Source organism: Scleropages formosus, chromosome 9 (genome assembly GCF_900964775.1).
Source record: "Scleropages formosus chromosome 9, fSclFor1.1, whole genome shotgun sequence".
Taxonomy (NCBI): Eukaryota; Metazoa; Chordata; class Actinopteri; order Osteoglossiformes; family Osteoglossidae; genus Scleropages; species Scleropages formosus.
Genome location: NC_041814.1, coordinates 25,186,658 through 25,212,152, shown reverse-complemented (window position 1 = coordinate 25,212,152; position 25,495 = coordinate 25,186,658). Strand labels below are relative to the sequence as shown.

The 25,495-nt window shown below is 46.9% G+C and overlaps 1 protein-coding gene across 4 annotated transcripts in view; it reads left to right on the top strand.

Annotated features, from left to right (window-relative positions):
• The window catches only part of LOC108929635 (sodium/potassium-transporting ATPase subunit beta-1-interacting protein 3), a 122,759-nt gene that overhangs the window by 71,753 nt on the left and 25,511 nt on the right, over window positions 1-25,495 (top strand). For all 4 annotated transcript variants that reach the window (XM_018744319.2, XM_018744317.2, XM_018744318.2 and 1 more), the window contains exon 4: window positions 18,326-18,523. In XM_018744319.2, the coding sequence (XP_018599835.1) occupies window positions 18,326-18,523 (198 nt within the window). The remainder of the gene's footprint in view (window positions 1-18,325; window positions 18,524-25,495) is intronic.

The following is a 25,495-nucleotide window of genomic DNA, read 5'->3' as shown; positions in this document are numbered from 1 at the left end:
AAAACTGGTCATTTCTGTCCACTGAATGTGCGTGAAAAAGCACTGAGTTGTTAACCGCAGAATGAGGGATGAAAGTAATTTGGTATTCCCGAGCTGTCCATGCCTCACATTTGTCTAAATCTGGTGTAAGTTTGAAGTGCTGTTGTGGAGCTTTTACTGTTTCAGTGATCTGTTTCGCTTGATTTAGGGGGTCTCTGGTGTGTTGTTATAAAAGCAGGTCTGCTGAGATGGGGGGGGATGGGAGAGGTTCTGCTCTGGCATAGATGGAAGTACCAGCGGAGAAGGGGCATTCGCTAGTTCAGTGATCCCATCTGCGTATCTGGACCATCCTCTCCATTCAGAGACCATCTCCGAATGAACCTGGCGACCTTGCCTATATACACCAGCCATGAGGGAAGCCAGAGAGATGTTTTTTCCCCACCATTTGCGCTCTAGAGATGATCTGCTTTCTGTCCCTGAGCTATACCTTGCAGTGAGGAGAGAGAGGTCAAGACAGAGAGCGAGAAGGAGAATTTATATTAGGTAAGAGATTTACAAACGCATCAAGAGCTTCTCCTTGGACACACCGCAACCACGGACTCTGCTGTCACAAAAACTGTGGTCGATCATAATTTTTGCTGTTTCAAGCTATCGTACATATGGAACGCTGCTCCGCATCAACGGTTTAGCATACAGCTACCTATTTGTCCAACTTCAGGTATGATACCCATTTAACGGAAACTTTTCACAAGGTATTAAAATCAAAACAAGCTGAATGCGAAGACGCCACGCTGAATTATTACTTGAGGTTTTGCCTGGCACACAGTCAAGGCATCTTTCCCTCCTTTTTTATCAGGAAGGAGCAGACACCATTTGTGGGCCTTCAAGAGAACCTACATAAAAGAAGTGGTCCAAGGTTGTCATAAGAGGATTCTCTTCACTGTCCAAAAAGATTAGATTTCTATCTTATCTACGTCTACAACACAGATGTCTGACCCTCTTTGTCATTCTCCAAATGAGAAACTAGATGATAATTTCCCCGCCAAAACTCGACCTGGCATGAAGAAGAGGTGGCAAACACGATGAAACAGGGTGAGCTTTTGTTCATTGGGGCAGAGGCAAAAATAATGGGCAGGGGTCTCTTGGCCTGCTACTCTGGCTACAAAGGGAATCCAACAGGCTTTGACAAGCCATGAGAAAAGCAAAGCTGTCATCCCACCCTCCCCCCAGTCTGAGTGGGGAAAAAGCAGGGAACTGTCTGCCCGGAACAACCCCTGCTGAGGGGGCGGGTTGAGGGTGACAAAGAAAGGGGGCCGAGGGAAGAAAGACAGGTTATGTTGGCGGTGTTGGGGGTGGGAAGGAGGGGGTACGATTATGGACAGAGTAAGGAGAGGGCTATTTTCTGTGCTTTTCCAAAAACACTCTCAAGGGCAGCATTACATGCTGTTCCTGGGCCTTGAATCCATGTGCAAGACATCGTAAGCTCACAGCCCATTAGTTGTCACTGCATCGCACCCCTCTGTGCTCCCTTAGGCTAGATGTCTTTGTGGCTCTTAACTTGTCAACGGCATGCTTTATTTTTCCCGAAGACGAAGGTGAATTTGAAAAATCAGCGTCTCTTTGTTATTTAGGTGCCCCTTCAAACCCAACTTCCTTCAAAGAGCTGATGCCGTGATGTCCCAACAATAAAGACGACAGGGATTTCGCTGTGCACGGACGCCTTTCATGCGCTGATGAATCCTAGCGCGGAGGGCCCGTTTCTCGCTGATTAGGCCGAGTTCCCAGAGTTCTCCCTCCTTTTATTTCCTTCATTTGTCAAAGACCAAACTTAAATGGCTCGAATTACCATTAGAATGAGAGTGGGCCCATAGCATTTCTCTGTTTCTGTGTGCCACCACTTTGATTTTCGGAACTATGCTGGTGTCCTCCTTGCTCTCACACTCTCCCTCAACGTGGTGTGGGTGGTGAGGACATTGCAGGACATAATGGAAGACACATGGAATGTGTGTTGTTTTTTTCCCATGAATTCCATGACTTCTCATTACCAGAAGTCATGAAATAGATAGAGAGAATAGAACTGCTTCCTCTAAGCGTGTCGATCTTTGTGGCGTGTTTAGCAAAATGAAATCGAATCCTTATTAGGCACACAGCCGCAGTAGTCAAGGTCTCATTTAATTTTGGGATGCCAGATCTCGTCGTTGAGCCTTCTGGAGGTGTCCTGGGCTCAATTCAATGAAACATCAATGAAGGAAGGTGCCCACTTGACAACCCCAGTGAAGTGCTCGCTATGGCTCCCAGTGAGGAGGGTAGTACCTGTCCATGATGTGGGCTGATTTGTAGGTGGAGGAAAATATTCTGAGGAGGGGTGGGTGGTATATAGGGTTTGAGGAGGGATGGAGTACTGGTGGCATGGTTGCTTTGTGTCCAGCCCCCTTAATTTTAGCACAAGGGCTTGAACATCTTTCCCTGTGTATTATTGTATGTATGGAATTAACGTTTTGGGGTGACTGATGAGGTTCCTTCTCCAGACTCAGGTCAGGTTCTCTCACAGCAGTGACGCAAATGATGGACACCCTGCGGTTCTGGCGAAACCACCTGGGAAGTGGGACCACGTCTGGGCCACGGTGGCACATCGTAACTCCAGGACTATCCCGTCACCCCCTCACACGCACAGCCAGCTGGGATTTCCTGGAACCACTGTGTGTCTGGGGATCTGACATTTCTTTGAGCGAGTTTCACCAATCCTACTGTCTTCAAGTGCTCAGATGAAGTCAGTACTCCACATGTGTCATTTTGGACAGAACTGCTGCTTTGTTCCCTTTCCCGACTGGATGAAGAACAATGATCCCTGTTTGGGAAAATGTTTTCTTCAGTCAGCCACATGTCGGCTTTAATATTTATATCTTATTCCCTCATAACTACTGAAAGTTCTCTCTCTGTTTTGGGACTGGCCTCCGGGTTCACATCGAATTATTGTGACGTGCTGCTGGCAGAGTCGATATTTTATTGAAACAATGCTGTTGCTCAGCACTTAGATAATCTGCTAGTTGGTGGCAGCAGCACAAAACTGTACATACAAGGGCTGGAAATGACTAATCACTTATGAACACAAAGGCCTTATTTCCCGGTCACTTCGGGAGGCAGCTTCCTAACTGGGAACTTAATGACGCTGAGGGTTGAGCTTATGGAGCTTAGGATGGGGCTCAGAAAAAGCTGATGATCAGAATTAAAAACACCAAGAGCTCTCCATGTTCACCTACTGAAACAAAAGCCATCAAACCAATGAAACCTGGCAGCACATGATTCTACCTGCAAAGGCCTGTGCGGACAGCTGTGCCTCTACCGGAATGGCACTGCTTCCTGGTTTCACTTGAGCCACTCGGTCTCCTGACCGACCATCTGATCAGTCACCTGATCAATGACCTGAGCATTCATAAGGTCATTTTTAAGGTCGGTATTGTCACATTGTGCCATCACATGTGACAGAGCACTGCATATATGATATGGCATACATGGGGTTCTGGTTGACTGCGATCCTAGTCTCTACAAGATGTTACTGAATTTGTATGGATGGATGGGGCAGCAAGTTATTTACTGGTCAGAAGTACAGTAAAACCCCGGTTTAATGTGCTCCGATTTACTGTGAATTCGGATATACGCGATGGGTCATTGGACCCTTTTTTTGCTCTTTCTGGAATGTGAGAAACTACATTGAAAAGTTGAAAAGTTGGCGAAGGTTGCTAATTTAGCAGACCGTCTTACAGCGCGAGTAGGTTAGAAATGCTGAAATGCCTGTAACAACAACCATTAATTCACACAGTTCTTTAATTCAAATGTTGTATACTTGCTAGAAAGTTAACATGCAAAAAAACGGGGTGAAATAAGACAAAAATAAGGGTGATTTAGTATGTTTGGTCAACATTTGGTCAGTTTGAACACTGATTTTCTTGAACCCCGATTCAGCGTGACCCCGCTTTTTTCGCGATGACCTTTTATGGACCCTAACGATCGCATTATAACAGGGTTTCACTGTACCTACAACAGTTCAGGTTTGAATCCCACCTCTTGGTGTAGTACTCATGAACAAGGTACTTACGCTGAACAGTTCAGAAAAAGTAGAATTACTCTGCTTTTGAAGTGGGTAAATGATCATAAGTCACTTAATGCTGTAAGTCACTTTGGAGAAAAGCATCAGCTAAATTAATATATGTAGAGCACCACATAGGAGGTGACTGGAAAGCGTCTTATTTCTTTCCGAATCCTTGTCACACCACTTGTTCTTGCTGCATGCATAGCTTTTTGGGCTGAACTCAACTTTTCGTCGTGGTGCTTCCTGGTGATCGATCCAGGAGCTCTCATTCCACCCTTAGTAATGTGGCAGCGCAGTCTAGGGGTCCACAAGCCCTCTTTGTAGTGTACATGCCCATGACAGTGAATATTACACCAAACCAGTCTTCGAGACCCCTGACGAGACCGTAACAGATGCCACAGGTGGAGAGAGACGAGGACCCGATGACTCAGACGACACAGCGGATTAGCAGCATTTGACTGTCGCAGCCAAGGAGCTCCGAAGCCCGAAGACTGGGTAATTGACTCGAAATAATGAACGCTCCGAGTTGTGTGCGTAACTGCTGCGGAACCGCGAGGCGGAAAACACCGAAGAGTCCGTCTGCTTGATTACCTTGAAAGAAAAATCATACGATAAGGTGCCGTTGTTGAATAAATGTGAGTAGATAGTGTCTTGGAAAAAAGCATGTTAAATGCTTTGATACAACGGGAAACAAATGAGTATTCCCTTTAGGTACGGGCGATAATGTTGTAGGAAGGAATTTGCATACATCAAGAGGAAGATAATTTGAAGGCTGATGCGCATACTGTATGCCGAGTTGTCTCTGGAGCTGAGATTAAAAGACATTTATAGCAGGAAATAACACTGAACAGAACTCGGAAAGACTTACGGCACAGCGAATAATTTTTTTTTTTTCTTGATTTGTAGCGAAGACTGTGAATTATTTAATGAATCTCTGCCACCTTGAATTTTAAATGAAGGAACTGAGGTAGTAGTGAGGCAACATTTATACAAGACGTCGGTGTGTAAGGCTAGGAGCGTTATAAAGAGCCACCAAGCTGAAATGCCCCCGTCCCAATCATACTTCCGGAATTTTCTTTGCGTCGCTTCGGGCAAACTGTCACGGCAGTCCCGAGAAGCCGTTTGTAATCGCATTCTGATGTTTATCTTTATAGGTAGATGTATTCTGCATTGACTCACGTTATCACCTTCGGCTGGTAAGTGCATGGACAGCTGCAATTTACAGTAAATGTACCGGCATCGATAGGTCATCTCCCACCCCCTCGCAACACCGAGCCTATGAGTGCACAGCAAACCAACATAATTCATTTATTTTGCAAACAATGCCGCAGTGTTATAAATACTTCGGGTCACATCTGTAAATAGCAGTCGAGAGTCATGTTACTGTTTCTCAGTCCATTTGCTGCCAGCTGATTTCTCCAGAGGACATCAGGAGAAGGAGAGATGTGAAAGTAACTCGGAGATCGGCAGCGGACAAGGAGCTGTTGACGGCGTGCGGGGAAAGACGATCCCGGTGCAGTGAGGATTTTTGGAACGAACCGAGCGGGACTCTGACCCCATGCTCCATAAGTGACCTCGACGGGTAGTTCCTTTCGATCAAACCGCAAATTTCCACGAGACTGCTGCTGTATCTTCAAAGAACACTTCAAATGAAAAACATGACACTTTCTGAAATGCATGAGGTCATTCCAACTCGGGGGGCGCGCAGCGAAAATCTGTCTCAGTGACGTGGCGATTCTCGGCTGAAAAAGGCCCGTGGCTGCTTCGGTGTGTCCGGGAAGGTTATTCGGGTACGGCGTTTGAGGGCAGAGCCCAGGAGGTTTGAGTTCCAGCCGGGCAGCGAACCACCTAATTCAGCCTACTATCTCGATTGAACCCATTTAACTCCATTTCTAAGCTCTTAGTGGTGTAAGGAGAGCTGGAAAAACTGCTGGATTCGGCCCCCCAGGACTGTGATTGAATAGCCCTGGTGCACAGGATTCACTCGAGTAACCGTGTCTCTATTATGGTAAGTTTTTTTATTTAACACGTCCAGGTGTGGTAAAGAAAAAGTCACATTTCTGCCGCTCAGGCTGTTTAAGCAATGCTCACAGTTAATTGATTTTGGATACATCACCCAGGCGCTAAAGGTCCTCGTTGCGTCTTCTAAATTCTGAAATGAAATGGCCAATTTGCAGATTAAATTTCGAAGCGTCTAATTTTCTTCAAGGGGAACGTAGCGCATGAAAGGCTATATAACATAGCTGGAAATCTGACAGCGCAGGGTAATTGGCCCGGGTCTCTTGAAACCAGTGTGAACTGGAGTTTGCCATTACCTGCGGAAACATAAATTGTTTTTTAAATCGCACAAGTGCCGATAGCGTGCCGGCCTTCCCGTCGGTCCTCTCCGGCACACGTCTGCCTTTTCCGTTGGCGTCCCGTGTTGCTCCTGGTTCCCGGGAAGTATGTCGAACGTCGAGAGCCGCTCGCTTCTCAGAAGCCGCGGAAACGTCGGTTGCCAGGCAGCAACCCGCCGAGCGCACCGCGGGACTACCCTGATTGGAGAATGGGATTAACGACCAGACCTCTTCCAGAACCTAATTATGTCTTTGTCATGCAGTCTGCCCAGATTGTACCATCAGAAATGGGCTTTCAATAGGGCTGCAGTTCGTAGTTCTTTATTCATCCAAGGCAGGGGTATTGCTGTGCGTTTCTCGACATTTCGCTCTAGATATTAATTGCTCTAGTTTCTGCGTTATTTGACAATGCATGTTTACGGATTAAGGGCACATCCCACACGCACGAGTACCACGAGCGCCTCTACCGTACGAACGAATGGACGTGAAGATCAGCGCGTTGGTGGTTTGAACAACTACGCTAAGGGGATTTTGATCCTCCTGTAGTGGAGATCGTTTGGAAAAGAGCAGCAGAGTGGTGATTGGAGAACGTGACTAATTAGCATGCGGCGAAGGAGCTGAGTTTAGAGATCGGCCAGAAACATACTCGGTTAATAAGCATTGGAAGCAAAACGGCCGATCGGAAGAGCCTACCTTATCTGTCAATATAATAAAATATGACGGCATCAGAAGACCTTGCCGTATGTGAAAACATTATAAAGTCTGCATTCACGAGTCATGACACAGAACACAGTGCGAGATTGCACGATAAACCAGCTCGGATGTTTATCACATGTTCCCAGCGTGGGCTGCCAGATGCATTGTGATGCAAATCATATTCACTGTGAACTACTGTCAAGCGGCTTTTAAAGCACTGCCATTAAATTACTTGCTCTTTTATATGTCACGTATTAAATATGTAAAACGTGTTGCTCTTGGTAGAGAAACGTTCACAGTGCCATAATTGGTGTCGCTCTCTCTGCAGTCTACAGCCTGAGGTTCCTCTAGCTGGCGAGGTGGTATTGGTGGAAAGTACCTCTGTTTTGTCCCTCGTGCACAACAACATGTTTTTCTCCTACAAACTTTGCCCTTTCAGAATGCCTCTCGCCCAAATTAATGGCATTCATGTGTTATTAAAGCAAATGGAGAGTCATTACCGACTCTTCACTGTTTGTGGACCTTTACCCTATAAGCTGTGATCCCAGCGGATGGCAGCCATTAGCAATCGTTCCTCTCCACCCCCACAGGGCATGTGATTAGATTAAGTCAACAATTGTGTTATATTTGACTATCATGTCCTTTTGGAATGACATGCAGCTGTGGTTGCAGTAGATGGTATCTCAGACCCAACGAGATGCTCCAGACCCATGTGCGACTAGGCACATCTTAGCATCTGATAGAGCCGCAACGTTCCTTGATGCATTCTCAGGAACTGGTTTAGCCGGTGCAGAGCCTATCCTGGAAACACTGGTCATGGTAATCCCTGGATCACAGCGCACTACAAATCAGCCGTACAGATTCACTCGCTCACACGCACTATGAGCAATTTTAAGTCTCCAGTTATCCTAAAACACATCACTGGACTGTGGGAGGAAACCAGAGCACTTGGAAGGAACCTGTGTCAACCTGGGAAGAACATGCAAACTCAACACAGACTGAGGACTTGAACCCTCATCCCAACCCAGACCTCAGACACTGTTCCACCTTGCCACCTGTACAATGTTCTATGTAGGTTTGAAAAAAAGGCTTTTTAACACCGTCATTCCTGGATATCTGTGTTTAATATGCCACTGTTAATTCTCACATAATTTTGTGGCTCAGTCAGTAGATAATGATCTGTGATATCCGTGGCTATGAGTTAGAAAAATGGAACTGCAATACACAAGAGAGATAGATAAAACTCTAAGACTTGTTACTGTAGAACGAGATGTAGCAAAAAGCAAAGGAAAGGAAATTCCTCAGCATTTTAGCGCCTCCCCTCAAATGGTACAGTTATGAAGGCATTTGACATGGTCAAGTCAAGTCAAGTTTATTTCTGTAGCACTCTTCAAACACAATGGTCATTCAAAGCATTTTGCAGAAAATTAAGTGCATAGTAATAAAAGTACACAGCAGTGAAATTATAAATGAGGCATAAATACCAAAATTAAGGGGGTGCGGTGGTGCAGTGGGTTGGACCGGGTCCTCCTCTCTGGTGGGTCTGGGGTTCAAGTCCCGCTGGGGGTGCCTCGCGATGGACTGGCGTCCTGTCCTGGGTGTGTCCCCTCCCCCTCCAGCCTTACGCCCTGTCTTGCCGGCTTAGGCTCTGTGACCCTGTATGGGGCAAGTGGTTTCAGATGATGGTGTGTGTGTGTAGTATAAAATACATTTAAGAACAGACATTAAAAGTACCATTCACATAATAAAAGTAAAAGAAATCAATTATGTAAAAGCAGTAGAAAATAAAACTGTTTTCAGCAGACACTTAAAAGATCCTACAATATGCATGTGCTGAGACTCGGCGCACGTGCTGATGTTTTTCGCCTGGTGTTTTCGTGGAAAATGGAGCAGTAAGCCGTGTAATTTCCGCCGTCCCATCGCGATCGGTCACGTGCTTACGTTGACATCCAGCGCTGCCCCCCGCCCCCCTCTGGCATCAAAAGAAGGACGGGCGCAGCGCCGTCACGTGCGTGTACAGACGTGCGTGTCAGCGGCCACGTGTGTCCAGATGTGGCGACACCTCCTCCCCCGCCTCATCCCAACCTGCCGCCGTTCTGCTTCCACCTCATCAATTACCACCGCCTGGCTTCACACTTGGCCATCTGTCTGGGAACCAGCAGGGTCCGGTCCGTGATGGATGGCGGGGGCCCACGATCCCTCCGAGCCGTTCGGATTCGCCGCATTAACGCACAGATGTGCGGGCGGAAAGGAGATTTCTCCTCCTCCGCCAACGGGTACGCGGGCTCTTTTCGGGTGGCGGAGAGCTGACCCGACCACGGATCGCGATACACGTGACCGGGAGGTGGAAATCGGACACCCGCACCTGCGTCTACAGTGGTCCTTAATCCAGATCCTCTTTGTCAAACACTTGTTCCGATGGACGGACACACACACACATACACTGTCCAGCAGCTGTTGGTCTACAGACTCCTTATGCAGCACCTGTACTTTTCCACTTTGTGAGCGTTTTGCTTTTTATTATTCATTTTCAGGTCTGATGAACATTTTGTACAGCAGCCTGTAAACACAAACTGTCATCGGCTGTTATAAAAATGTTTTATTCCATGCAGCTGGAGGATGTTTTGTGTTTCTTTTTACTGTCTTCTCATTCACATGAATTTATCTGAAGTCTAATAAAGCAGCCTTAACTGTCTGAAATAAATCAATAAATGTTAACTGATGGAGTACAGTGAAACATCTGCAATATGACAACGTACAAGAAAATGATGTTTTATTAGAATATGCTCTAAGAAAAAGGAGTCAGAGATCTCAGTGTAGTACAAAAATTACTTGTAATTATTTTATTTATTATGACTTTTTGCTACTAATAAAAACCAGAATGAGCCGTACTCCAGTTAGCAGAAAGGATGTTCTACGGTCACTGCGTCTAGTTCCTCTTTTAATTCAGATGAAATGTTACGAATAAAATGAAACATGATGGTGAAAACGATATTAATTAAATTTGCTCACTCCCCTTTAATTAGATTTTTTTTTTCTTTTGCAGTAGGAATCAAACAGTAGTCTTTGCATCATGAAATGCATTAGCTCATGAATTTCTCGCGTTGTCTCATCCCTGCAAGCTGCTTAAGGGACGCTGGGCTGTGAGATAGTTTTTGGCCTGTATTCATAGGAGCCAGCGAGAGCCATAATGCACACACACATTTTCAGAACCTCTTGTCCCATACGGGGTTGGGGGGAACCGGAGCCTACCCGGCAACTCAGGGCACAAGGCCGGAAGGGGAGAGGGACACACCCAGGACGGGACGCCAGTCCATCACAAGGCACCCCAAGCGGGACTCGAACCCCAGACGCACCGGAGAGCAGGACCCGGTCCAACCCACTGTACCGCCGCACCCCCCGGAGCCATAATGTTTAAGAAAAAATCATAATCATTAGCACTGACTCGTGACAGAACCTGGTGGAATGCTTTTTATAAGTCTGAAATACTTAGATCACCAAATTCAAATGTTTTAAATTCTTTTCCTAACCTATTTTGTCCGACTGTGCCCCAGCTGGTGTCACAACCTTGAGAACCATGTGGGATGAACGTGGTGGTGGGGGGAGGGGGGTCGCAGCCACACCGGCACACCTGAACCCAGTGAACAGATCCCAAGCACCATCAGCTATCATAGGAACGAAGGAGGAACATCTAGCTGTGGATTTTTGATCACCTCCGCACTGTGTTTCCTGGCGATTCTCATACCACGTCTGCTCACATGCTTCTGAGATCCCATTTGGAGTGTGTTTGTGTTCCAGTCCAAAGATCCACTCCTCCGTGCTCTCTTGTTCCTCGTACCACATCGGCGCTTCATTCCTTACTCTGCACAGCGCACCTATATATGTTTGCTCCGCACTTGAGAATATCACCCATTTCATCTTCTTGTGGATGTGCAGCAACACGTGACCGCGCCGGCGTTACCGCTGGACGTGACAGCTGAGGAATGACTTCCTTGGACGTTTGTTCCGAGTTTGACGTAAAATCCTCTGCCCATTTATGCTGGATTTGGGCACAAAAGGGGGGCGTGATGTTTTTCGGTACAGGTCTCCTCTAGTCTTAATGGTTATTTCCTTAGCGTCCAGGATTTGTGCACAAAAAGAACCTGCAGGCTTATTTGTTGTGAGAAACTGTTGCGCTTCGTTCGTGCCCCTGCAAAAGGAAAAGAGCGGAACGTTAATCAGCATCGGTGCGAAATGATGGGAAATTGCATTAGGAAAAAGAGTTTAATGTTTTTATCTGGAGCAGGGGAAATTACAGTGGATCCCTATTATATGAGGCTGGATGAGATTAATTTCTCATCAATTCCAGCTCAAAAGCTGACTTGTGTTTAAGCACACATACCTGGGTAAGCATATACCCAAACACCTGGTTCTGACTCTTTAGATAACGCACACCGCAGTATCCCTGCAGAGAATAAATTAAATACAGTATCCTGGAGGTTTTTTTTTTTTACTGTTTCTGCTGTAAAAACACACGAGTAATACAGGCTCAATGATTTTCAAAACTAATGGTTTCATGATAAGTGTGAAATTTATTTCAAGGTCAGTATTTCTCACGCGGAGGAAATTGCTAGTGGTTCTGCGGTTTGCAGTTGGTCGTCGTCTCCAGAAACAGATGCAATTAGTTTTGAAAAGTTTTTCTTTATCAAATGACTTTAATGAGGAACTCAGTGGAAAAAAAAAAGAGACTTTATTGTTACACAGTGGATGTATAAAAGTCAAGAAGTGAAATCTGATGTTTTGTTTTTGATTAATTTGTCGAGCGAGTCCCGCGTCTCGGCACGGACCGCGGATCTGCGCCGCTGCCAAAGGGGACGTAGACGTCACGCGGCACTCATGGGACTCTTTCTGAGTCGAGGGGCTCTTTAGATCGTCACTCAAAGGTGATGAAATCCCAATGCAATTTTATGTGTAGTTTAAGGCCTGTTTATTTCTATATTTATTATCTTGGGTAGGGCGGGGAGTTCAGTCCTCAGTAATAACAGAATCATAAAGCGATTGCTTTCAGGGGTCACGATTGTCAATAACACAGCCAGCCGTTGCTATGTCACACAGTCAAAGCTGTACAGACTGAAGGGGTTTGATTTTTTTTTTTTTTCTCGCGTTGCTCTGTACGGTGTGTCGTTTACAAGTACTCTGGGATGAAGGGAAATTGAGGTGACCTTCCGACCCCTTTCGGGTCAACGACCGATCGAGAAACCTTAAGCCGATGGGTGCTCGGGAAGACCCAGAGACCCACTTTAACACGAGTTATACCTTCGCCGAGGTGTTGAATGACCCGAGAGCGAAGGAAGTGTGTTGCGCCACACCACAGAGCGTTAATCCATTTCCTCTTATCAGTCCTAAAAAGGCTTGTCCAGTTTATGGCAGACAAATTAACCCCCATTTAAAGTTGCTGTCACCCCTGGAAAGGAGACAGAATAGCCTCTGACAGCGCTTTTATCCATTTCCTTCCGTGGCGCAGATAACCATTATAAAGGAAAAGCAATTATCATAAGGAAAAGGCCAGGGGAATGACTCATACATTACGGTGCATTTGCATGTCTGTGTCAGATTTATTCAACGGCTCTGTTGACTCCGACACCGCCGCTGTAATTCCCGTCGATGGTTTCATATTGCACGGGGGGGTGGGGGTGGGGGGTGCGGGGATGGGAAAAGTTTACGGCCAATTTTCTGGACACAAAGAAAACAGAGGAGTCTGCTGTGAAATATTGTTCTTGCAAAGAGGTCGCATTAAGCAATTATGTATCAGGAATTTGTTTTCTTTAAGTGCCTTAGCGCTTCGAATTGAAAAACGCGCTGTTCCGTCACAGGTAATTTTTTTTTTTCAATGTAGATGGCAGTTGCGGAACACGAGACTGAGGGTTTGTGTTTTTGCGGAAATCCTTGGACTTTTATCGGATGTTGTTGTTATTTGGTTGCTTAGGAAACGCTCCTGTCCAGAGTGATGTCCATCGGTTGTAGCTGTAGGTAGTGACACAGGTGGGTCATCACGTTAAGTGCCTTGCTCAGGGGCACCATAGAGCTGCTTTTCCCGGGGGGGGGGGGGGGGGGATTTTCCCTATAGCCTCCTGGCACCGCTCACCAGTCTTGGCAGTATTGGCTGTCAGGTCTCCTCAGCTAGAGACAACGCTGCGGGGAGTGAACACGGGGACATCGCAGGGAAGTGGAGACTCCGTCTAGACGGCACTGTCCGGCAACATGAAAGAGATGCATCTTCTCTGTCGACCAAAACACCCCCTCCTTTTTCTAAAAGAGATGCAGCTGCGGAGCGGCGCTATGGGTGGACTGCTGCGGACTGCTGGGAAGCACTGTGGGAGTTTGCCTTTACCAGGGTGTGGTGTGAAATGGGTCTTGGGAAGGAGAAAGAGTCATCATTAGGTGGTAAAATAAACAACAACAGCAACACTAATAATAATAATTATATTTTATTATTAATTATATGCATTAATAATAACAATACACACACACACCATTATCATCTGAAACCACTTGTCCCATGCAGGGTCACAGGGAGCCAGAGCTTAACCCAGCAACACAGGGCACAAGGCTGGAGGGGGAGGGGACACACCCAGGACGGGACGCCAGTCCATCGCAAGGCACCCCATATGGGACTCAAACCCCAGACCCACCGGAGAGCAGAACCCGGTCCAACCCACTGCGCCACTGCATCCCCTCATAATAATAATAATAATAATAATAATAATAATAATAATAATATGAGTAGTATTAACAGAGTCCAGATTTGTGAGCTGAGAGGAGCTCAGTTATTATTATAGGCATTAATAGATGTGACCCAGACCACAGGCTCCAGGCCTCTAAATCCCAAACGTCAGATTCCAGCCCCCAGGCCCCATGCTCCCGTTCTCCTGGCTGACCCACCAGGGCTCGGGCAGCCGCTGGCTCTTACTCTTGGGCTGTTTCATGGAAAGATGGTTATTGTCCCTTTACCAGCCCGCAAGGGAAACACCGTGTCAAGATTTTTACTGTTGCATGCCCTCAAAAACAACGAGACTTTTATTTATGAGTACTTCCAGAATGCAAATGGACTGGAATTCGTTTATGACCTCCGTATGCAGCAGAGGCATTCCGGCCGCTGTCACGGTCACGGACCGAAATCGTGGTCTGCCTCATTACCGAGAAAACATCCCTGCATTCCCGGCACCGGATATTTAATTTTATTTTCTGTACAGTGCACTCCTTTATCTCCATTGCTGCTCGCGTCTCACAAACACATGTCCACCGCGCACAAATAAATTTGCAGTTGATTTTTAATTCCCAGTATCTAGAAGGCATTCTTTGCCCGAAATAAAACCTGAACGAATTTACAAATAACCTGCAAACACAATTAATTAATGTGTCAGCATTAAATATCCCTTTCATTTGCATTTAATTGCTTTTATCCAGCTATCTTACACTAAAATGCTCTATTATGCTAATGAATTCTAGAATTGGCTCATTATGTTAATGGGATATTGTGCAGTGGCTTTGCTCGTGGCGTTTAATTGCCTCCTTGGTGAAACATGTAAACGTGAACATTTATCACTTTTTATTTTTAATGTGTTTTGTGCTAATTTTAATCACGCTCCGGCCTTCTGCTTGGAGGGTGTTGTTACTCGACGCCTATAAGGACTGTACATTATCAGCACTGCGCGTTTGTGGAAATGCGTGAGCGTGTGTGCGTGCGGGGGTGTGTTTGAGGCCACCGAATGTCATTCTTTCCGCATTTCGACTAAACACTCACAGCTGCTGCCAGTAATTGGCTGGACTCTTTAAGTAGACAGGATGTGCTCATACATTGTGGTATAGTCGCCGGTAAAGGAAATATTACCGTTATTGCTTTGGTATTAACTGATAAGGAATGGTCGATGGTACTGCAGTGATTCAAGGGTACAGCAAATGTGTGCTGCCATTTCAGAAGTTCTTTATAACTTCTGTTAAAATAGCTTCTTGAATTTTGCTGCCACATTGTAATGAAGTAATTTCCCATCTGGAGCAGCAATAGCATTAACGGGACGATTTTCCAAGTTCACTGGTGTTAGTGCGGTTGAAAGCCTGTAGGTTCTGGGTTTTGACTCCAGTGTTGTGGAATGGGTTCCCACTGTCCCTCGGAACTGCTGAATCCCCTTTGGGATTCAGTAAACGTCACATAGTCCATCTTTCTCAGACCAACTTTTCACCTGATGTTCTAACAGCTCCATAAATTTGCTTTATTCATGCCGTCTGTTATGAACGCTTCTGTATTTCCTCTCAGTCTCCATTCTACAGGCAGCTACTCATATAATGAGCTTCGGCAAGAACCGCTGTTCTATCGGACAAACTGACTCTTCCTCGACAGTCGCACATCTGCGACTATAACTGTGTATTTTGTCAAATGCAGTTTTGTTTCTTGAGTGCCCACATCCCATCTGCTACATGTAAATGTAATAATTGTAATATGTAAATGTAATAGGTGTCAATGTAAATATCATGCCTGGGGGGCGCGGTGGCGCAGTGGGTTGGACCGGGTCCTGTTCTCCAGTGGGTCTGGGGTTTGAGTCCCGCTTGGGGTGCCTTGCGATGGACTGGCGTCCCGTCCTGGGTGTGTCCCCTCCCCCTCCAGCCAACCCTGAGTTGCCGGGTTAGGCTCCGGTTCCCTGCGACCCTGTATGGGACAAGTGGTTCAGAAAGTGTGTGTGTGTGTGTGTGTGTGTGTGTGTGTGTGTAAATATCATGCACATAATATTGACTCCAATTATTAAACTGTTACACTTTATCTCTGTTCTTTTTCATACTGTACTGAGCATGAAGGAGTTGGAATTTTGAAGTTGGTTGTTTAAGCATGAATACGTCTGTGTATCCACCTTCTGGATGACTCTTGCTGTCATGATTACTGTTTAGGCGGTAAAAGAGTCGGTCTCAGCCGTGATGCCCTCACTGAGAAGCGAAAGCCGCGTGTTGATTTATTTGCTTATGCGCGGCTGGAGCTCTCAGTTGCAGATAGGTGGCTGCTTCAGTTGGGCGTTGCCTCCATTTCTTTATGTGGTATTCAGAGCCTGTAGCGTCGCTGGAAGAACATGGGGAGAGTTGAGCTGTGATGCCTGGGAGCTGTTCTTTTTGTAGCAGAACTCGCCTGAGGTCCACTGGCCTCCCACCTGGCCTCTGGCACGTAGCCTATGGCTTTGAGGAGCGCAATCTGAGTCCAGGAGACAACTGGGAATATCAGCGGGGACATCCGAGTAGTGGATCATTCCGGAATCGGGCTGAGGATGTGGCTGGTTGGGCAGCGAGAGCTGCGAAAAAGAAAGACACGTTTGGAAGTTTCCCCCGTTTCAGAGCTATTATTTTCAGGAGAAATTACTGGCCTTGGTCTGTAGATGAATGGCTTGCTGCGATGGAAACAGTAATTTTCTCCGCAGAGTCCTGCGCCGGTGACAAGAGAGTAGGCTGGGCAATTACAGCACGAGGCGCTCGGGCTCATTCCTCTGCCCGGGAGCCTGGGGAAGCGAAAGAGACCGGAACTTAGAGGCGAGAAGAACAAAGGGACAAAACGGACTGCGGAGCTGCGAGAGAGTGTCTGGGAAAGAAGTGACACATTGAAGATAAAGGGGCTGGATGCTGAGCGTGAGGATTCGGATAAATTATGGATGATGTTCTCAGGACAGGGCTACCGCATCGCGTGTTACAGAGACCTGGTTGCTGGGAAGTGTGTGAAATGGGGAGGGAGGAGCGAGCGTTAGTTACATAACGGTCAATGGGTCTGCTCCCCGATACCAACCGCTTGCTACGCCTCATCTAGACCGCTATGCTCCTCCACCGCTGGCTGCTTGGTGGTTGCACACACAAGAGGTTCAAAATCAGAAGCAAGAAGGTTCTCTCTTCTGGTTCAATGCGGCAGAATGAACTCCCGCTGGACCTCACAGCTGCTGAATCCTTGTCGAAATTCAAGAGGTGTCTCAAACTTGAACCCAGATTTCTCCTTATTTCCCAACAGCTACAAAAACTTGCACTACATTATTTGTTACAATTACCTTTGTAGTCCTTACGAATTCAATATGTAGCTACTGCTGGAAAATGCTTCGTGAAAAACGGTGGTATCGGAAGACCTGAATGAGTCACGACATCTGCATCTGTAACTCTTTGTCTGGTGTAGAAATGCACTTTTTTTTTCGTTTATCCCAAGTTGTCATCGGTTACATTCTGATTGACACCTCTGTCACAAGGGGACCCTGCAACACACCTTTCTTCCAATCTTCCCGCTGTCCCCTTCCCCCATTTCACAGCACGTACTGATGGACAGTCCTGTCACAGTGGAATTGCTTGAGGCTTCTGGAACAATGGTGCCCATGGGCGTAACAGAAGGCTGCGATACCCAGAGGTCACCCTGGCCCTCGTGTGACACCTGGGGCCACTCCCCCATTGCGCCAACCACCTCCATTCGGATCCATTAAATTGAGGGCCTTTTAATTGCAGTTTAATGGAAATTAATGGCTCTTTCAGGTCCGCTGTACGTCTGGGGTGTCAAATTAAATTCCTGGAGGACAGTATGTGCAGGTTTTCGCTCCAGCCCCCTTTTCCTAATTGCCCATCTCAATCATTTTGATATCTCTCTCTGACAACGTTCTGACACGTTGTAACGATAAAGCACACATGGAGATTGCAGTTGTTTCTGAGAAATTTCTGTAAATATAAATAGTGCAGTTAATTAGGTACTAATTACACCAGTTAAAGTTTTTGGAATGGGTTGCATTCGGCAAAAACGTGGCACACACACAATGTCTCCGGAACGGAGCTGACACCGTCGCTATAACGCGTTTGAAAATATTTTTCCAATAATACTGCAGCTGGGTGTACATATGTCTTGGGTGAAATGTGCCGTCGCGGGAAAATTGGGAGTTTTCCCCAGGAGATGCTGTGGAGTAATTGCCGGACAGTGCCAGCGACTGCGGCTCCCCTCTTTGCCTGGGGAAGTGATTTATGGATCTCCGCACAGAGGAGCCTGTGTTTTTAGGAACGCGGGAGCGGCTGTTAATGTCTCCTTTTTTCCCCCGAATTGATCTCTGCCTGAATTGATTGACTATGTGGGATACGAGGACAAGCCGCCCAAATATTTGTGGGCACCTGCTGTTCTTTCGAATGGCCTTATGCAAGCTGTAAGATCTCTGCTCTCAGCATCTTCTTCTTCTTCTTCTTCTTCTTCCTGCAGGACACTGACCTCATGACCTTCAACATCTCCATGCATCGTTCCTGGTGGCGGGAACACGGTCCCGGCTGCGTACGGAGGGAAGTCCCGGCCCCCGCCTCCCGCACCCTGGAGGACCACACCTACATCTCCGTCACCGGCTGCATGCTGGAGTTCCAGTATGTGGAAGTCATGCATTCCGCCCTCCAGATACTATTGGCTGTGAGTACCGCACATCGACACGTGCTATCGGCCGAGAGACCTGCCAATCAATCACCCAGCTCGCACAAAGGCAACCATCTCAAAATTAATATGATTCATACAGCAATTACGACAGTTAACTGCAGGCGATTGAAACATACATCACGTGGAGGCGCCGCATATATTAAAATGCAAGTCAAGCTCCGCGCTCTAAGTTCGACCGTATGGCTTCCAGGTAGAAACGACACTCCGCAGAGCTAATTGAATGAAAGGCGTGAATCGATAAGTAGTTGGAAATTCAAATCTTTTTCTTGAGCCTCGGGGTAATTGATTCTGTTTGCATGGCTAAATGCCTTTGACTTCAGAGCCCTGGAAATAGTAACATCTCACCTAATTGGCCAGAGCAAGTCAGTGTCCGATCGCGTCGCCCGCTAAGTGGAAGCGGTTGGGAGTGCCGACCTGCCGAAGGAGTGGTTTTTTTTTTCTTTTTTTTTTTCCCTCGTCAAGTAGTCGTTGCTCGAATGGACGTGTGGATGAGTGCGAAACGAGTGGATAAGTGCTAAGGGAGGCAGTAGGGGCTTTTTTTTTCTAACAAAAGAGGGATTTTAAAGCACATTAGCTGTAGATGCTTAAATAAGTTTCACGCTATTGCACCGAGCGCACTTGCACCTTGTTGGAATACAATACACAGGCGTGCGCTTGAGAGGCGCCACACAAGAACACCTTTTCGTCCATGTCACTTGGCTGCGTGTTTATTTTAAAGCATCTCATCGGTCCACAGCTGCGCGTTTGCTGGGCCTTTTTGGAAAACGGTTTGAGGTGAAACAGCTGCGTATTTACAGCCGAGTATTTATTTATTTATTTATTTATTTATTTATTGGAAGGGATGCAACATCAGTTCCACCCGAGGGATCCGAACCTTTGGGCTCCGTGTCTCCGTCCTCAGTTTTGGAGCGTCCTGCTCAGCCGAGTGCGTCCCATTAAAAATGGATGAGATGGCGGCGATGCCAGGAGACACGTCCCGCATGTAGCGCGCCGGGCTGTCTTCATGAGATCACACGAGCGAACCCGACACCCAGCGCCACCCCACCCCACCCCACCCCATCCGAGCGCCTGCGTGCCACTGCGACGCGTTGGGCCCGACAGAAATGATTTAGAGCCGACGACATCAATCGTCATTACGGATCCGACCCAACCCCAACCCCAACCCCCTACCCTTTCCGCTTTTTCCTTTTATTAGAAATCTGGGTTCTGTTAGAACTGAACACGGCGATGCGATGCAGCCGTTGTTCGCTTATACTTTAAAGCAGTGCTCTGGCTCTGCACAGGTGCAGCACAATCCATGAGGGCGTTTTGCATTTTTATGGCAAGTTTTATTGCTGATGTATTCTAACCCCCCCTCCGCACATCCCCCCGGTTATAAAAATGTGGCTGGAGAACGTGGCACGTAACATTATGTAGTGATTTAGACCTGCGTTTAGTTATACTGCCGTCTTTAATGTAGCGGCCGAGCTCGGGTACTTGGGGGTCTTTCCGTTTGACCCTTCGACCCAGCTTTTCCTGGAGAGCCTGAAATATATAAATACTTCTCCTCACCCTACATGTAACTTAAGCCCTTTGTTTACTCTTAGTTGTACGCCATTTCAGAGAAAAGCATCTGCTAAGTGAGTGAGCGTGATGGCGATAATGTACTCTCTTACAGTAGACGTGCAGAACCTCATATTTCACTTGGATGTTGGAAAAAATGAAAGATTTTTGCACCAGTTGTGTCTTGGCCTCAGTGCTCCAAGTACGTTGCTCTAGAAAAGCAACGTGCACCTGCTGACCAGGACTGGACCTCCTCAGGGGTTGCGTTTCTGGGTCACCTGTTGTGGGGAAGCAGCCGTTCCTCTTCATGGTGTGTAGATCCAAGGCCGGTATTCACCTGTGCTCACAGCGCCGATACTTCAGATTTTTAACCGTCGGCATCCCGGCCCTATTTTCTTTGCGCGTGGAGCTTGATGAGTCCGTGGGTAGAGCGGGCTCGTTTTCTTACGTCAGCTGAAGCCGATCAGGGATGTTTTCCGGGTGGGAGGAGTTTGGCCCGTGGAGACACCTGCAACCGGCATCCCGTGTCTGGACGCTCTCATGAGCAAATCCGTGCATGAGAAATAGCAACAAAAAATAACCTTTGTTGAGAAATCCACCAGCAGTTGCAGACAAAAGCACTCCTCTCTTAGGAGCTCGGATTAGTCATCGTTACACACTCGGCCAAGCGTCTCCCAAAACGGTTTGCTCTCTTTGTAGAGCATGTTCTCCCGCACGGAGCGAGCAGAGTGATGAAAAGAACGGCAAGCGATTTTTGTCCATGCCGGCACCCTTGCCAACACGCTCTTCCCCGAATTGCTCCCCGTCATAAATTACTGGGGCGTTGCTAATGCCTTCAAAATCTGCATGCCATTAATTATTCAATGGGAAAATGTAAGATGTCATTTTGAGGGAGGGGCCAGGGACTGATTCTTATTCCATCAAAGGGGAGCCACATGTAATTAGGAATGTGCAGTACAACAAGGAGAACACAGGAGGCGGTAAATAATTAATAGCGGCAGGGTAGGTGACTCGCTTCTCTTTGGAGAGCGAAGACGCAGCAGAGGAGGAAGTGGTGTCCCTTTAAAGGACACTGAGGGAGATGGAAGATATTAAACACATTTAAATAAGTCAAACATGACTGGGGAACTGAGTGACAGAGGGAGAAATTTACTGTTTATTTGAGTTGGTAAAAGTACAGTAAAGGCACTGCTTTTAATATGTAGCAGAGAATATTGTGTCAGTTTATTAATTGGTCATCTATGTGTCTGTTTTGGGGACATGGTGGTGCAGCAGGTTTGACAGGGTCCTGCTCTCTGGCGGGTCTGGGGTTCGAGTCCCGCTCCGGTTGCCTTGCGACGGACTGGCATCCCGTTCTGGGTGTGTCCCCTCCCTCCGAGCCTTGCGCCCTGTGTTGCCGGGTTAGGCTCCGGTTTGCCATGATCCTGCTTGGGATGATTGGTTTCATCAGTGTATGTGTGCATAAAATTGTTAGTTGGGCAGCGCTCCACAGTGCCTGGATTTTGCTTTTTGCTTGTTCAAGTCTGGCTCAGAGTGAGGTTTGCATGTTTTCCCCATGTTTTTGTTGGTTTCGTCTGGGTGCTCTGGTTTCCTTCCGCAGTCCAAATGTATTTTAGGTGAACCGGTGACTCTAAATTTCCCACTGTGTGTGTGCGCGTGTGTGTGTGTGTGTGTGTGTGTGAGATTGCCCTCTGATGGACTGGCGTCCTGTCCAGGGTGTACCCTGTCTCATGCTCTCTACATGTGGCCTAGACTCTGCACCATCATGACCCTGCGCTGGACCAGTAGCTGATGAAAATGATGGAAGGATAAGGCGGTAAATGTCTTCATCATCCATACATTTCCTGGGCAAGGTTAGGCAGCTCATGCAAAGTGACAAACATTTTGAAGAAGCTGTCGCTTGCTGATTTTTTTGTCAGTCTACTCTTTAGAGCTGCTTTGCCCCAGGTTTGCTGAGATGAGAACTTCCAGATGCCATGGGATGAAAATAGTTTTTATAATCGGGTAGCTTTTGTCATCTGGCTTAAAACAGCTAAGCTGCAGTGAGAAAGGTCACCTTGCAACTACGGAATTACACCGAAAGCTTGTAGGTTCAAATCCTTGAAGGGACCTTTGCTGTAAAGCTGAGCAAGGTAAATTTGAATCGCTCCAGTGAAATATGTGCCTCTATTATTTGGCAACAGAGCAACGCTGTGAATAGATGCTCTTTGCAATAAACTCCCAGTAACAGGAGTCGTTCAGAATTAACTTGAAGTTTTTATTGCAGAAATTATATTTGCATTTATACATACGCGTTTGACACTTCACAACAGACAAAGGGCTTCATCAGTCAAGTAGCTCCCCACAGAAGTGAAATGCAAATAGGTGGATAGTTCAAAAAGAAAACAGAAACAGGTTGTGAAGGACTGTGAGGTGAAGGGTTGTGAGATGAGCTTTGAGCCCGTGCTGGAAAAATGGGAGGGATCCAGCAGTTCTGAGGGACAGGGTGAGCTCATTCCGGCACGTTAGGACCGAGACTGAGACCTCATGGACTTCTGATTTTGGACCCCTTGTGACTGAGACATAACAGGCAGGTTTCCCATACAGATTTTTGAAAGAATAATTCATGTGCCCCATATTTGACATTTATTGTACCAAACAAAGTAACTGTAGTGATAGCATATGTAATCGAATTTTTTTTTGGTTTTTGACACAAGTGCTTCTACACATATAAAACAATGTAAAACAATGTATTTAAACCATTCTTATGCCATTCAAATAAACCACGAATAAATGAGAAGCAGGTATTAGACAAACAGAAGAATCATTTATAAAAGGCATTAGTGTTTGTTTAAAAAAACCCCACGGTTTACTTTTTACAGTTTACAGGCATTTGGTGCAACACAGCTGATTTCATCAAGTCAGTGCGTGTTTCTCTCGTTGATATAATCTGATAATTGGGACAGTATACTTTTCCCTGACCTGCACATTTTTTACAGTAACCCCAGTCGACAGTTAACATCTGTCCAAATGATGAATTTATTTAATCCGCGGAGCGCCGTGTCCTGCCTGCGGCTTTCAAAGGTCATGATCGGACACCCCTGCTACGGACGTATGTTGCGTAACTATTTAAATCCGTTCCGTGAACGTGAAGAAACTCCACGTTTTTCCGAAGGACAAATCATAGAATAGCAATTCGGTCTTTGTTGCAAACTTTTCCCCCTGGAGACAAACAAGTGTTACAATTATAAAACAGCTGGATTTACGGTATTTCGGCGCCTCATTATATCCAGCATCCATCTCATTCATCTAACTCTCCCCAAAACTTAGAGAAGGAGCCTATTAGCGGAGGACGGCATGTGAAACAGTTTCACGCCGATGGCTCTGCAGAGCGCCAGCGAAGGGTGTATTTCTCTCCAGAGGAGCGAATTACTCGGTGTGTCTCTGTCCCCGACGGGGGAAGAGAAGCTGTAGGACTGTAAATGTTTGATGTTACTGCTCTTTTGTTTATCCATCAGTGTGTATTATTAATACTGCTGAGGGCTGGGGGGCCTAGGCGAGAGCGAGAGCGCCGGGGGAACCTGGGCTGGAAAACTTTAACAGCGCACCGTGCGAGCGGCAAGATTAACCCGCAGTTACGAAATCCTTTCCAAGCAGGACGGCACATTAGCGACTGCGTAGACGGGTCGTGATCTGAAGGTTGCTGGTTCAAGGTCCGCTCCCTGCCTTGGCTTAATTAAAACGATATCAGCTGAGGGTGTCGTCAGGCTGAGACGTTAGCTGTTGTTTCCATGCCCCCCACGATCAGTCTTCAGGTCAGCGGAATGGAGCCGAACGCATTCATTCTTCTTGAATGTCAATGATAGTAGAGTGCATTAATACATAGTGTGCCTTGAGGTGGTGCGCTGCGGTGAAAGAGAGGGGGGCTGCCACTTAATATGCAGAAGATGAAAGTCTCAGCTGAGGAAATATATTCTGCTTTGCATCGTTAGGACCGTGTGGATAAACTGCATGTGTTGTGGCAATAATTTGGTTGATTGCAAAATGTGCATTAGCATGGGTATGCGACGACTTCAGACTGAGCATTTTTATTTATTTATTTATTTATTTATTTATTTATTTATTAATTACCCTGCAATGGACTGGCGTCCCGTCCAGTGTGGACCTCAGCGAATTCAGCATCAGCTCGGTTCACCGTGACTCTGCTGAGGGTAAAGTGCTACTGAAATTGGATCGATTTGGTTGTTTTAGTTTATTATCTATCAACCGATGTGACCCTTTTCTCCAAAGCTACTTGCAGCGCTTTACCCATTTATATAGCTGGGTATTTTATGCTGCAGCAATTCAGGGCAAGTACCTTGATCCAGGGTGCTACGGTATGAGGTGGGATTTGAATGGGGGTCCTTTGAGCACATATTGGCAGTCACATGCACTATGTCACATGCTGCCCCTGACGTGCAAGACATGGCGACTATGGCTTTATTTTGCGCTTCATTAGACACACGAGCGAGTTTGATCAACTAATTCAACTGTTCGCTCCTTACACTAATGGTAAGAAGAAATCAGCTTTATATTGGTGTCATTAGGCTGAGACGTTAGCAGTTATTTCCATGCCCCCCCATGATCAGTCTTCAGGTCAGTGGAATGGAGCTGATTTTATAGAGAATTTGTCACTTTTCTAAAGAGCAGAGTTCTTCCATTAGGGGCAGCTGGTAGTGTAGTGGTTAGTGCTGTTGCCTTTGGTCCTGAAAGTCACAGGCTTGAGTTTCACCTCAGGTTGGAATACCCACGAACAAGGTACTTACCCATAAAATGACCCAGCTTTATAAAGTGGCAAATAACTGTATGTTGATTAACATTGTGAACTGCGTTGAATGGAAAGACCCACCTAAGTGGGTAATATGAGTTCACCCTTCTTTTCACTCCCTGTGGGAAATCAGTACCGACGCTTTAGGACAGCTGTATGAAGTGAAATGCACTGATTCGACAGCAGGCCGTGCGCTCCGTTAAAGCAGCGATCTAAAGCAGGCACAGGGAAATTCCTGGAATATGACAGCAGAGCGCTGTGAACAAACGTTTACCTTCAGCAGAGCGACTCTGACACCGATTACACCGCTGCACCGTGTCTGGATGGCGCTCCTGCGATGACTGCCGCTGGCTGTCTGTTTCCCTAATGCACGGATGAAATGAAGAGTCGCAGGCGGGGAAGTGATGAAACGTCAGTTCAGGAGACGCGCTGCATCCCGGTGCGACAGCGGCGCTCGAACCCGCAGCTCCACGCCCGGCTGCGTCGGGTTCCACCTGCCGAGCCTTGGCGGGCGAGCGCGTGTTCCTTCTGCTCTTCCGCCGCGCGTCTCGGCACCCGCAGACACGGCCTTTGCTTGCACCGCTGGTGAGGAACGCCCTGATTAGACCCCCAGCCGTTCC